General features: G+C 36.8%; 1 protein-coding gene across 5 annotated transcripts in view; it reads right to left on the reverse strand.

Annotated features, from left to right (window-relative positions):
* The window catches only part of LOC139976338 (segment polarity protein dishevelled homolog DVL-3-like), a 63,180-nt gene that overhangs the window by 45,677 nt on the left and 2,040 nt on the right, over positions 1-15,463 (reverse strand). For all 5 annotated transcript variants that reach the window (XM_071985021.1, XM_071985022.1, XM_071985020.1 and 2 more), the window contains exons 2-4: positions 11,803-11,872; positions 5,518-5,633; positions 1,363-1,433 (exon numbers count right to left, since the gene is read on the reverse strand). In XM_071985021.1, the coding sequence (XP_071841122.1) occupies positions 1,363-1,433; positions 5,518-5,633; positions 11,803-11,872 (257 nt within the window). The remainder of the gene's footprint in view (positions 1-1,362; positions 1,434-5,517; positions 5,634-11,802; positions 11,873-15,463) is intronic.

Raw genomic sequence — 15,463 nt, forward strand, 5'->3', positions numbered from 1 at the left:
CTAAACTATTTTGGTGCTAAAAGGATGAAAACAATCAATTTTGACATCTAAGATAAACCATAATGCAAAAATGCATTGTGGTTTCGATGATGTAACATGAGCAGTTTTCTTCATGAATCTAACATAATGTATAGTGAGGGTGTACATGTTTACAAGGCTTTCAACACACTAACTATGAAGTTGGTCCGACTTTCCCTTCTTGAGATACAGTATCGTGTTTATAAGGTTTTAACAATTTGACCCCTGGTGACCCCAAATGACCTTTGACCTCCACCAAAAACAATAGGCTTCTTGTACTCAATGTGGTACTTTGACACATTAAATATGAAATTGGTCTGACCTTCCCTTCTTGAGATATCGTATTTACAAGATGGCAATCACAAACGCACTCACACACACACACTGTACATACACATACATCCACACACACGCCATCATGAATGCAAAGGTTACGATTATCATCGAAACCAAAGATGGCCTTAGTCACCACAAATAACAATTCTCAGAAGCACATGATGATTGAAAAAATCAAATCGGGATCCATTCCAGTTACCCAAACTGTCAAACCTACTCCACTACTAACTTGATCAAAAAGTACCAACCTCTATTATCGCTACAGAAAATTCTTGATTTGAACCGAACCAAGCACTTTAAAACGAGGTAATTTATCGTAAATGAACTTTCCATCTTAGCAGGGTGTGCTCTAAATTTGTTAGCCACCTACAGTAATAACCTGCTTGTAAGGATCACAATAGTGCATGAATCTTTCTATGAACTTTGCCTGCTGTTAAGGTTATGACAGAGAGCCCATATCATATTTACCAATGTCATTAGGATAACAAATTGTAGGAATATGAGAGGGTTTTGCAGAATATTACAAACATGTGATGGTTTTCTATGTTTTGGGCATAGCCTGAAAGATCATCTACAATAAGAATATCCTGACATTTTGAAAGTATTTATAACAAACTTATATCACTGATCACCATGATATTACTACATAATTTATTTGATAATTTCTAGTAATTTTCATAATTTGCATCCTGGAAAATGCATTGTAATCTGTATTGCCAGCAAAATAATGTTGCATGCTGATCTTTATGCCAGTTCCAAGATAGTAACCTCCTGGAGGTTCCCATAAGCCCCAACCCCCTACCCCCTCCACACCCACCTCCCCACCCAAGGGATGGCAGGCAGGCAGGAAAAACCGTCATGTACAACTTACAAGGTGACATGGCAAGTTATTTGTTGTTTTCTAGCATTTTATGTAACTCCCAACTATCTGCTAGATAAACTTGAGTAACCTTGAAGATGAATTGTAAGACAATTAACACAAAGAATGATTAACAGGGACATAATTACCTCTCTTGGAACTGATCACAGATTCTGTCTCGGTATCTTCAAATTTATCCGATAAGCTGCCAGCATTCGCACTGCAAAAGTTTAATAGCAAAGAAATGAAAGTACGAGAATAAACTTGGGTATTTTGATGATTACATCTTAAATCATAGCAAACTTTTTACCTAGCAACCCCAGTTAAACCTGCACTTTATGCTGCCTACGATTAACACAAGTTTAAATTGTATCATTATTTTTTTCAAATTTAAACCGAAGTTGTGACATCTGGTCACAGAAGTAGGCTAGTGGTGTCCCTCCCACGTCCATATTCATCGATTAATCTGTCGCTAACGGCAACAGTTACTATGACATATAGTACTACATTTATTGCCCTCTGTTTAACTCATCTTCAGCACAGCTTTAACTCATATTATCAGCACTATGAGTTATTACATAAAGTACACTGTAGCATGACAACATACTGCAAAGTGCAATGTAGCCTCAGACTTACAACCATCCCTGTTAAACTAGAAATATGTCAGATTCACAATCTTAAATCTCTGACCTCCTTACAGTAGTACCACCACTGCAATCAAAGTTGACATCAGTAATTTACAACCAACCATGGTGAGCTGAGAGGAATGCAACCTATAGCTATCTTCTTTAAATTCTCCTACAGGAATTAAAACTCCTCTACAACACGCATAAATAACAGCAGTGCACAGTCCGAAACAAGCAGGTATGTGAAGGAGATGATATTAAGAATGAATCTGCCTCCATGTAGAGTATAGTATACCGTGGCCATCCTTGGAGAGCAGGAGTATTATCTAAATACCCAGTTTCATATACAGTATATATACATGTTATACAGACTGGGTGAAAATCTTGATGTGCAGTAAATATCTAACCACAGTTTGTTCGAATGCCACATTTAATAAAACAAACAGACACAGTGCAGTACTTTGGGGTTCCTCCTGAAGGGAGGATTCTTAGCAATCTCCGACATACTAATGTCTGAAGCAAGGATTTCACAAACAAGACATATTAAACAAGGTACATTTAAGAACAAGAATTAGTTGGTGAGGGAAGAGTAAAAGGTATAATATGAAAGCAAGGAGCCCACACACCTATAGTAGGGGTTGTCTTATAATGCAAGGATTCAAGGACTAAGGGGAGGGTGAGTGGAGGGAAGAGGGTAGAAATGTAAGCAACCTATACTAGGGCTGTCCTCAGACATACAGACTGGTTTATAAGGAAGAAAGGGGGTGGGGGGGGGGGCAAGGAGCCCACTGACAGGAGGATAGTAATGTAGGGACGGATAATGGAGACAAACTGGTTGAATTAAAATGATACAAGGACATCAAGACAATATGGCTTACTTACAGTATCAACATTTTTTGGTAAAATTATATCAATTTAGTAACTAGCAGCCAACACCAGTCAGTCTATATTATTCTATTTCACCTGGCCAGTATCAGCTATAATAGCAGTCAACAGCAGTCAGTCTATATGTTACTAAGTAATTACCAAGGTGCATACTACTGTACTAGTACGTACATCTGTATTATTCTAAAATTACACCTGGCCAATATCAGCTATAATCTGAAAGTGATGCTCATCATAACTCATAGATTCCAATGTCTCTATCTGATCAGTGATTGATGGTTCATATCCCTTGCGACTGCCCTGACCTGATAAATGATGGATGAAAGCATATACGACCTTTGACCTTAATAAGACAATCGCTGACAAAGGGAAGAAGGCACCCCTCTAAATTGCAATGTGGAATGATTTAGTTTTCAAAGGGATATAATTTCCCTGGTGGGAGTCATTTTCAGAAACACAAAAATTCAAACTACTTTAAATGGGATTAAAATAGGTTATCATCACACTTGATGGTCTGTATTAACAGAGCTGCTGCAGTACATGTACTGTATTGGAAGGAAGGAAGCTCTATGGAACTCAGCACATCAAGAGAGAGAACTTTCCAAAAGTATCACATCAAATGGATGGCAGGATTATTGCACACTACACTCTTGCATATAATAAACAAATCTTATTAGAATAGCAATGACAGAAGTAAAGAAACAAGCTTATGATTTATTTATACATAGTCTGACCAAAACTGGCTAGTTTTGTTATATTTACTGTCAAAGATGGAGCACAACATTTGTGGAAGTGAGACACATTCAGAAGAAACATCTATAGGTCATTGTAAATTTGATATTACTGTAGAAACAATTCCTATGAAAGATTACAAAAGGTTCTATAGTATATCTAAACTCTGGTTAAAAGTATAATATTGAGAAGCAGGAAGGTTGTCATTAAAAGTTAGATGTACACATACATAATAACTAGTCGGAATCTGTGAAAATGATTAGTTTCATACATTCTATGTGAAGTATCTACAGTAGTATTATGAATGGTCAAACACTGTACACATATGGTCTTTCTATTTAGTGTGTGTAATTAAAATACATACTGTTGGCCAGTACTGTTGATTCTGCAGAAGCCACACTAATTGTATGCAAACATGACACTAAATATTAATAAAACAGAGGAAAGATTAGTTTATGGAAGATGGACAGACCAAGCAGACCACAACATTACACCAAAATTAATTGGTGGTGTAGCCAGAGGGGTTCCATGAATTGACAGCAACCACAAAGACAAATTTATTCTTTCTGGCAAAATAGTTTTACCCTTACAGGAGAACTCCTGACTGAGGTTTGACCTTTGTACTTCATGATGATGGAAAAACAATGGGAGACCAAAGGAGAAGACAACAGTGGAGTCATTTAGTGGCTTTCATAGGAGAATGGTGTATTACTGTAGTAGTAGCCTGGGCACTAACTGCACATAAATACAGACAATACAGTGAGAGATTCTATGCTAAGAGTGGCTGGCTGGATCATCTGTCAGGCTAATGTACATTAAGATAGTGTTATACTGATGTGCTCGCTTTGTCTTATTTACGTGTGTAACTACAATGTGTGAAGAGAACATGATTTAAGGTAAACGTACAGTACAATGTCTAAAAGCAAATGTATTTGATTGGCCTGACACCTCTGTCTATATTAACAATAGTCATTTCTCTACCAAACCTCCTCCTTCCCTCATCCATCTCTACAAAAATCCTAGCCACATAATTCCCCCACCCCCCCCCACTCCCCTCCCAATCTGTCTTCATCCAACCCTATCCATACAAGTCCTAACCAATCCTACCTGACATTTCCTGATGTTCCTTTCACCAGACTTACCAATGCCATTCACCTCTCAGGACTCCTCCCCTTCCCCCTCCCCCCCCCCCCACCATTCCTACTGGTCTCACTCACACCACAGTACCCAAACTTGTTTGACAATTATATTTCTAATATATCATTTACAAGTTCCATCACAGAAATCCCAAACTTACTGGTTACAAGCTTACCTGTCTCCCACAAACTTAGCACCCTTGTTCTATGATGCCTAAAATGAACTGGTAACCTTTAACAATATGCACCCTCTATGACAGGCTCTTCCAGCCAATGCTCTTCCTTCTCATTCTACCATCCAAAGCACCAGCATCGTTCATTTTTTCGTCTGGATTTTTCTTAAGGGTATTTGTACGGAACTGTGACCTAAGATTTTAATCTTTCCTTTAGACTTGACATCTGATGTACCACAGTCAACTTCAACAGACCCTCAGAAAGATTGAATACTGTACTGTACCTTACACACATACAAGCCTTTGGCACATGTGTACAATTAGTACAGTACTGTATATAATGAACTTTAATACAATTCTAAACCTGCCTAAGCTCTTACCTTGAGACCACTGAATGGCCTGTGAGCTGAAGAATGATAACCAGTGCAGTACAAGCTATTAGCTCAAGGTTCCTCACACCCAACTTGAAAAGCTATCACAGAAATTATTTAAAATCAATTAAAACTAAAAGCAATTTACATGCTTTAGTTCAAGATGAAACATCTTGGCAACCAAATAGTCTTGATCTAGCAGGGTCGAACTCAGCAAAGTGAAAAAATTCCATGCTAGGAGGATAAAAAGAAGAGTAAGTTCCACAGTACTGAGCTACGGTAGTAGAGTAGTGGGGAATATTTGATAACGTGTGGAAGAATTAATACTGCAATGCTTGAATCAACAACAATGATCTATCATTTATGAATGAAGATACTTACTGAAAAGATGGAGGCCTTGAGTCACCGATGCCACCAGTCCTTTCTGGGGGTAGTGAGTCTCCTGCCTGTGAACCTAACTCTGATGGGGTGCCACCACTTCCTTCTGCAGGAACCAGCTGAAAGGCAAGAAATTGCAATAGATTGTTAACTAAACTTATCAAGCATGATAGAACCATGATGCTAAGGGGTAGTTCAGAAATCTTATCCACCGATTGAGTAATTTACAAACAACAGAAAAATTCTCACCTGCTTCCAAAACATCTTTTCCAGTTTCCTAGTTTCCCGTGGAATAAACTGAACACTGACAGCAAATCACACCACATATACAGGCTGTAATGGATTTAACTTTTTACTACTTGCAAAGCTTTATTAGGTAATAGGTAGACTTAAACAGAAAGCCAGTTGGCTTCGTAATAAGTTTTGCAACAAGTTTTCAAATTTTCTTTTGTTTAACCTTGTGTATGTTCAGGAAATCTACACATCAAGTGTTGAGGTCAATTTTAAGTTGCAATTTTGAATTTGTTATACTGGTGTTTCAAGACTTTGACTTCTTTGACCTTATGTGACCTTTGACCTCCATCAACATATGTGGTTTAGTTACTCATCAAATGTCACCTATTCTACCCAAAACACCAGTTTTCACCACCTTTACATGGGTTTGAGTCTATTGACCCTGGGGTGACCTTAGATCACTAAAACTGAATCAAATTTGTATTTTGACTGCTCCCTCAATATTTCTTTTGTTAATGAGGGAGGTAAGAAAGTGGGATGAGGGTGAGGGATGAGGGTAGGGTAGGGAAGGGGAAATTATTGCAATTTCAAAATTACTGCAGCAATATGCTCTCAAAAGTTGTTGCTTCTTTCAAATTCTTTAGTAACCATATAATCTATGCAATTAAACCTTGTATAATAAAGTACAGATACATGCATGTATCTTAAGGTACTGTACTGCACATTTCCCTCTTTCTTGGTTCAAAAGCATATATATTTCTTTTCTTTCTGCTATTCACATTAATATCAAATATTTCACCCCAGTCTCCAGAAAGCTACTGTACTAGTCTACAATGTGCATCCACTGAAGACCTTTTTTAAAGCAGATTAACTGTACGGGTCTAATAGCACCCCTCTGACGGTACCCCTATGAAATCACAAATCCATTACCTGGCCTATACACTCTTAGATAAACTCTTCATCTGGTAATAACCGTGAGACGGCCAACCCTTATCTGACTACCGTCCAGGTCTAACTAATCCCTCGTACTGCACTAATGGATAATTGACAGTCGGTTTTTACATATGGCACTCCAGGTTCGGAATACCTGGCATGCATGCTAGAGAGAGGGCAGTTAAAAAGTGATTTCTTTCAAAATAAATGTGAGGACCCTAGGCTTATTTCTGGAGAGTAAGGGCCATTAACAACTGATTTCATTCAAAATAAATGTGAGAGGACCCTAGGCTTATTTCTGATGGAGAGGCAAGTCTGAGTACTTGTGAATAGTTATTATCTTCTTGGCACTTTCAGAAATGCTTTAATGGTTGCAATTAAATCTTTCAAGACTGTATAGCAATTTTTATTAATTTCATATGAGCTTTTATAGAGCTGTGCAAATTAAGTAAAAGTCCATTGTTATGCTAAATTCTAGAGCAAGATTGATGAGCTTGTGAGGAGACAGGTTAAGGAAGGAAGCAAATAAACACTAATAGCAGAATGCTGGAAAAAAAACTAACTTTATCACCCTTCAAACCTGCAATTGAAATAAATGGGGTATTCACTAATATGTAGGTTTTGCATATAGACAAACTGCAATATTGACCCACCTCAAATCTCCTGCTAAAACGACTTGTCACCAACAGTAGGACAAATGACAGAAGTGAATGCATCAAACACACATTTTATACTCAGTTAGGTAAACAACAAATGTTATACAACCATGTCACAAAAGTGTTGATATTAACCCAAACCTTTCACTATTTGTTTGTTGAATGCTGATATTGCATTCAGCAGACATCTTAAAAGCATTTCTCACCACTGACTGACTGACACCAAGCTGACTCATCATCTCTCATGTTGCCAGAAACTATCAGTGTGGAAGCATTGTTAATACAAATCAGGTGTGAGATCTAATACACAATCTAATACACAATTACTAGAATGAAGATGTGTACAGACAATACAAAGTAGGTGTGGGCAGCCTTGTATGTAAACATGTAGTCTGTTCATTTTATGTCATCATACAAATCTATGCAAAACAAAACTATAGTATGTCAATCATATGCCAAGCAGTTCAAATAATGTATGAATGCTCCGTTTTCATCTCATGCTTCAAAGCACTTGAACTGAATGTACAGTATAAGCAGTTTAAACATCTTGCTTTCTCTATTGGATAAAGGTTAGGAACTGTTCATTGTACTATCAGTACCAATGCTTGAAAGCATGAACTGAGAGGACAATATACAGTGGTATTAGCATTAGAGAATTGTCCCTGACTAGGGGTGTGGGGGGGGTGTATTATTAGGAAGCTTTATCTCCATAAAACCATTTTACCAAGAACAAAATGGAATATAACCTAACGTGTTGTGAAAATTCACAATTTTTAAAACTGGATTAAATTGGTACTAGGCCCCAGACTTGTGTACAACAAACGTTTGTATGTCGACATTTTCATTGTGTAGTTCATTCATCACAAAATAGTTTATCTGTTTTAGTTGTAATAATGTAGGTGTCTTTTTCAAAGATATATCGAGAATTCTATAAATTCAGTAATCACTATTTCAGTATGTACAGTACTTGTATACTTACTCTTTTCAGCACGGTCTGCAGTGTTTAACAAGATGTTTCAAAAAGCCAAAAATACCAGTCTAAGACTAAACTATACTTTCATTATAAGAGATATGTGTTGAACTTGGTGGCAGTGTCTTTTGCAGCCTGGATGCTAGGTGAATGCTAAACTGTGTATTATATAATGATTATAATTTATAGTACTTAGCAATATTTGCTTTGAGGTTTGTTGGTGATTAAATCCCTTCATCTGTTCCTGAATCACAATGTTGAAATTTAGGTTTTCCCTTTCATTTCCATCTTAGTTTGATCATTTTCAGAATCATTACGGGCGTATGTATCATGTATAACGCTCTGCAGTACATTAACACAGCACATGTCGGCCATTTTGAAGACATTTATGTTGTCAGGTGACATTCTGTTTGCTTTTACATAGAAATGTTCCAGCAAAGACCCAAAGTTTATAAAAATAACTTTGAAGCTTAATTTCACGACAAACTTAAGACTGTCCAAACTTCAATTAATTGGTTACTTTGCTGAGATCTATGAATTTTTCACGTATTAAACAGCACAATGTCATTAAGCTAAGAGTCAAGTTTATTTGCAACATGTAATATTACGGTAACTTATTCTTCGGTGCTTTGTCTGTGCTGATTATCTTCCCTGCTCCTCATGACTATGGAAGCGTCCTTTTCAGACTTGCCTGCAATTGATTTATGCACAGCGAGTGAGTAATGCACCTAACAACCTGAAAACCACTAAAGATAGAAGAAGAGTGAATCACAAGTTACACACTATGACATTCTTCAGCGACCAGTCTTGTTTCTGTGAATAATGCTCGAGCCACCTTAAAAGCAGCAGCAGAAAGAGACATTACATTCATCAAGTAGCAGCATCAGCAGGCTCATCATGTGATTGAGCTGCTGCTGCTGCTGCTGTGAGTCTATTTAGACTGACATCTTCATGTAAACAGCCAGACACAATAACAGCCTGGCAATTCTCTCACATCTTTGGTAAACTCTTTTGTCCAATCGGGCGGTTTGAAAGGGATGAAGAGAATTTGGAGAAAAATAGGCCCCCCAAAAAAACCAGTCTGCATAAATTTACATACAGAAAGAGCTACTAAGCTGTAGGTCAATGGTTCTTTATGCTACAGACTGTAGCCACCAGTATGTAGCCTACATTATGTAGCCTGCATTATGTAGCCTACAGTATGTAGCCTACAGTATGTTTGAAGAAAGAACAAACTACTGAGAGTTATTTGTTAAAGCAGCTGTGTAATTCCTGACTGGTCCAAGTAACACAAGATCAATGAGTTTGTTACTAAAGAGGATTGGTAACTGTACAAAAGTGTATACTGTGATACATGTACTGTACAGTACAAATGAATATTGAGCACCACTCTAACACCACTCTAACACCACTCTAACACTACTCTTACACCACTCTAACACGACCATCCCACAATGGTGTAATCTGCACTGGTCATGTCATTAACCAGCTAGTTTTATATTAAATTTTGAGCAACTTCTTGGAAGCCTTGTGTTCAGGCTTGTGTGACACCTAAACCCTTGGCAATGATTACCTGGAGATATACAGTAGAAGGTGTAAGACACATGTGGTCCGTTCAGTAAGGACTTTAAGAACTTAAAACTTGATTTCTGCACCAAACATCTTGAAAGACCTTTTGATACAATAACATGATTTTTTGCAAAGATTTCAGATTCTCATATGATGCACAAGTTACAAACTGTTTGATTAGTAACATGTTAATGACTGACTTGAACTAAGAACAGCTTAATTAAGGGGAGCAACAGGGGAACTTTAGGACATTATCCTCTGGTGTGGAAGAAAGAAGCAAAGTCACAATCCTAAATGAGTGGGAATCACTATTGCACTAACAATCAGAAGACACAACTCAAACTTAAAACAGTCAACTTTCTTGTCTAAACATACTGTACTTGCCTTGTAGTTTACTGTAGGCGCTGTATTGATGATGCTTTTGAAATAATGAAGCAGTTTCTCAATGGTCTTCTGTAACAACACTCCAAAAGGCCAATTTACTTTCAACTCAAAAATATCAGATAGAAGGCAGATATACTGTTATTCAGCAAACCAACCAACTACTTTAAGCAGATGAATGCAAAAGTTTATTAGAGATGTTTCATGAAATGTATTTGTCCTCTTAATGTAATAATTCACTGTTGGTAATATGCATATATTAACTTTAAACCGATCATGAACAGCTCAAATAAGCTATATCATTCACACTATAAAACATACAGTACGGTGTTGGGGAAGGGTAGATTCTAACTCAGTCTACCACATTCCAATGATGTGTCTTTCATTTTGATAATTGTCAAGTAACTTACAACCTCCAATTTACTTGCCTACAGTACTACATAATAGCAACAAACATTTTATCATGATTGATATGTGAAGACACATACAGTGCCTGTCACTGTCTTAACTAAAATATTTATGTCTCTTTATTTGCTGTAAGCTTCACTTACAGCTTAATGTAGAACTACACATTCCTGGCAGGATGAAAAACAAGATGTTCACATACATCAACATTCATACATATCCCTATTTTGCCCTACCACCCTCCACCCCCCCCCCCCCCTCCCCACCTCATCAAAAAGTAGTTAATTAAAATCTCAAACCAACTAAAGGCTGCATTATAAGGCAAAGTCATTATGGTAGGGCAGAAATTTGCCCAAGAATAATTTATGATTAAAAGTTGTATCTCCCCAATGAATCTTTATCATACTAAAATATACAGTATATATGTGGCCTTGGGAAACACTCTACATGTTAGTGTAATTATAACCTACTATACTTGCTACATGATGAATGGCCCAGGGAGCTGCTATTGGTCAATAGCAAACTCCCTGAGCTCAGCTGAGCTGGAATCAAGACAAACAGTGCATAGTATGCATACATCTATGATCTTGATATTTGACAAAATCTGAAAAGCACATAGTGGCCATTCTTGCCAGTGTCCATTCTGCCAAACATAGGCAATGGGCACCAACATCACAAATCTTAACTCAATTTGAAAGCTACGGTCTGTCTTCACTCTATATTTAGCACTTTCATCTTCCAACCTTACCCAGAAGCTTCAAACTGCTTTATTTGAATATCAACTTACATGATTATACTAAGCTTTAAGCATTCTGGTGAAACTACAACCCATGACCTGACCCGCTCAGCACTTGGTTGGACCAAGGCTTTGTGGAAGAATGTGGGGAACATTGGAGGCCCAGATATTTTCTGAGAGGGTCAAGTAGACCAGGAGGAAGGGACACATCAATTCTATTGATTGGAAATCAACCATGGCAATTTATTAATGGATAAAACCAATACAATAAGTACGTGTCAACTATTATAGCCCCATATTATGAACCATATTTTGGTCTAGTACATTTTAAAACCAAACAAAACAAAATTTCTTAGATCTTTGTTTTGAACTTCAACCGTTCAACGTTACACACACTTACTTACCCATGATACAACTCTACCGTTGAAACATGGTAATTTAGCTTCATCATCAACTATTTCTTCTTTGACCACTCTGTGAAAGGAAAGAAAAAATATCAAATGATATTAATTTTACAATGAAGTTGAAAAAATCTCAACATCAATGTTGGGTTTTTTTAACTATTAGTTAGAATATAACAGAAGCAACAGCTCTATGACTGTGTTTCTATTGTAGTAATTTACACAGACTCACAGAAAATGAGGTTGTCCGATTTAGAAATGAAATTGGCTCATCCTTTAAACCTACAGATTTGATCACCCATAATCCCAAAACTTGAATGATATCATGGACACCCACACTAGTACTACCAATAAATGTCTACATTAATCAACTCTACCAACCTGCTCTTACCATTTTGAACATTTTAACTTGTCAAACAAATCCTGTTACTGACCTTTTAATTACAAAGATCAATTAAAAGTGTAATTGTTCTATGATGCATTTACTTCTTAAAATTTGTCCAATTTTTCTGTCTACAATGCAACAAGTTTTCTACAATTTTTCTGACTGCCCAAAAAACCAAACCAACCTCTTTACCACACAGAAACTGACCCCTGTGAGAATTTACACTGACTGCAACAGCTACAGTAAGTTCAGCCTGATCTTGAACAAGTTCAAAGGTCACCTTCTATAGACTCTTTCAGATGTCTGGCCAAATGCCACCTTTCATCTGCTTCCAGATGACTAGCCAATAAGCAACTATCCCAGGAAGATATTTTGAAAGCTAGGAACCGCCTAAGAGGTAATTTATAGCTTCTGAAAGCAACCAATGCCAACCATGATGCTATACATATCCAGGAAGATGGTACACTATTTGTCACATGAAGCAGGGAGCTACTACTCTAACACAGCTCCTTACATGAAGTAATGATGTTTGACAAGCTGGAAATTTGTGGGGTGAACTTTGTACAAAACTTTCATTCTTCTGCATGTCACCATCTAACAATTAGTACTACTTGTAAAGACAGGTTTCACATTTAAGTGAATAATGGCTGACACAATGCTTGCTGTAAACTTGTAATAGCAGTTCACAAAACTGTAGAATTGTTTGTTCTCAGACTGGGGGTCACCTATAACAATTGGACAAGAAATTGCTGCTATCTCCATATAGTGTACCTGTTCAAGTATGCTGTTGTGTTCTCGAACAAAAATTGTGAAAACCTTGAAAGCACTTTTGTAACATTTGCAATTTTAATCTCCAGTCTGTTTGCTTTCACTGTTTATAGGAAGGTATTCCTTCATCAGAACAAGTTAAAGTCTTCTTTCACTGTCATTTGATGTTGTAAAAAGACAACCTACACTGCCGTACAAATAATGGCTGCATTAGAAAGCATCCAAGTCAATTCTACTTGGAAGTGAGAAGTTTGTCTATAATCAGAACATCTTATTCTGTCCAGTTGTTGACTGTTTTGGTCAAAGCTGTCTTTCAGAACCTAGGCTGCACCTGGTATGGACTGGTGGCAATAACATTATCTTATTACAGCACAAATTTACATTTCATGCCACATTCTACTTTTCACATCTTAGAGAATCTTCCAGCAATCACAACTTGTCAAAAGAACACAATAGACGTTTGTCACTGGAATAGATGAAAACATTATTAGAAACCTGGAACCTAGCTCTGTAACACACACTCAGAAGAATGTTCTCAATAACAATTGAAGAATCCTTCCACTCTGATGAAAACAAAATTGCAAATTTTTCTTACAAATAGGGAATCCTCTGTGTGAAAGGTCAACCAAATTGCACCAAAATTCTCTGCTAAAATTGCAGGGAACTTTTTCATGCGGTTACAAGTAATTTTTTATGCAGTGTGTTTATTAAAAAAAGTTATTTATTTCGTTCCAAACTATGTTGATGCCTTTCTTGTCCGTTTTTGTTTGTTGGAACACACCTACCAAAAATAAAGCGTTCACACCTTGTCCAACTCCCACCCCCCCCCCCCTCCTGCATTAAGACAACCCACAATACTTGATTTTAGGATTTTACCCATGTTAGGTGTCGGTAAGGTAGGGATAACAATAGTGGTGGCTTGAAGCATTTCCTAAAAGATGACTTTGGTCAATTTCTTATGTAATATTTAAATCTCATTATACAAAATGTAGAGTTTAAGCTGGGCTAGTCAACTTAAGTAAAAGTAAAACAAAACTACAATTATCTTTCTTTGATGTGATCCAATGACTCATTCTAATCTGGTAAAGTGTTTAAGATACTCAAATGATGGGTGTCTTAGTTTGATGAACCGAAATCATATTTGGAGTAATTTAAAGCTCCTATAAGTGAGGATGTACTAAAAAGGATAAAATAAAGAAATTAATGAAGATAAAGAAATTAATGAAAGATAAACAGAAACAACCAACTAACTCAAAGGATATTCATACAGAATGACACAGAACCACATTTGTTTTAGAGACTAATACCGCACTGCTAGCTTCCAATTACAAAATGTTCACTATCACCATTGACCTTATTGCCTATTTGCATTTTATCCTTCTAAATATTGTTTCAACTGTATGATAAAGTGAACAAATCAAGGTCACCTTCTAGAATGCTTTTTCATATGACAAAGTATGTATATGTGTCAGTATGTATACATATATGGCAAGCCATGTGGGACAAACACTGCATAATATATCCCCGTATTAATTGGAATTTATACGCGTATTAATTGGAATATATACGCGTATATATTATTAGCCAATCATATGGCTTAAATATATCCGCGTATTAATTCGAATATATACACGTATTAATTCGAATATATACACGTATTAATTCGAATATATACACGTATTAATTCGAATATATACACGTATTAAATAAAATAAATATGGGGATTAAATCCAATATATGCACGGATTAATTAGAGTTACACGAAAAAAAAAACATTTCCGCTCTTGCTGTGTACATATGCCAACGATAAATGTTTTGGCGGGCTCGCGAGATCGCTTCAAAAAGCGAAACTTTACACATGTAGGCTACAACACATGTATATTCGAATTAATACGCGTATATATTCCAATTAATACGCGGATATATTATGCAGTGTTTGTCCCACATGGCTTGCCATATACATATATATGACAAAGTATGTACATGTCAGTATGTATGTATATATGACAACGTATGTATACAGAATTACAAAATCATAACCATTCAAAAGCAGGACCAGTTCTCTTGTTCTTAAACCTTTCAATATAAAATAACACACTGTATGAAATAAGGTGAATAGCCATCACTACTCCCATCCACATCAACATGAACCAAGGCTGCCTCCATGATAAGGATATCATATCAGCATGTGGCCAGTTATGGTCCACAGAGTTGTTTACTTTGACCCAATCCCATTCCAAGAGGACATTGAATTGATTTCCGGGATCAATTGTTCTGCAAGGTTCAACCATAGAGAGAAATTCCTTGGTTTATAAAGCTGCATCCAATGGTGACATGGCCTTTGGCAGAAATGTCAAGATGGAACTACCGTAAATGACTGGAAAATGATAAAACTGGATTTCATGCCCCATGAATGTTTCAAGGTCTTGTAATTGTTTTCACAACCTTGGATGGCGATTGAATACTGAAAGTAGCGAGCCAAGGAGGAACCAAGTAATTAGAAGAATGATA

Source organism: Apostichopus japonicus, chromosome 11, assembly GCF_037975245.1.
Source record: "Apostichopus japonicus isolate 1M-3 chromosome 11, ASM3797524v1, whole genome shotgun sequence".
NCBI lineage: Eukaryota > Metazoa > Echinodermata > Holothuroidea > Aspidochirotida > Stichopodidae > Apostichopus > Apostichopus japonicus.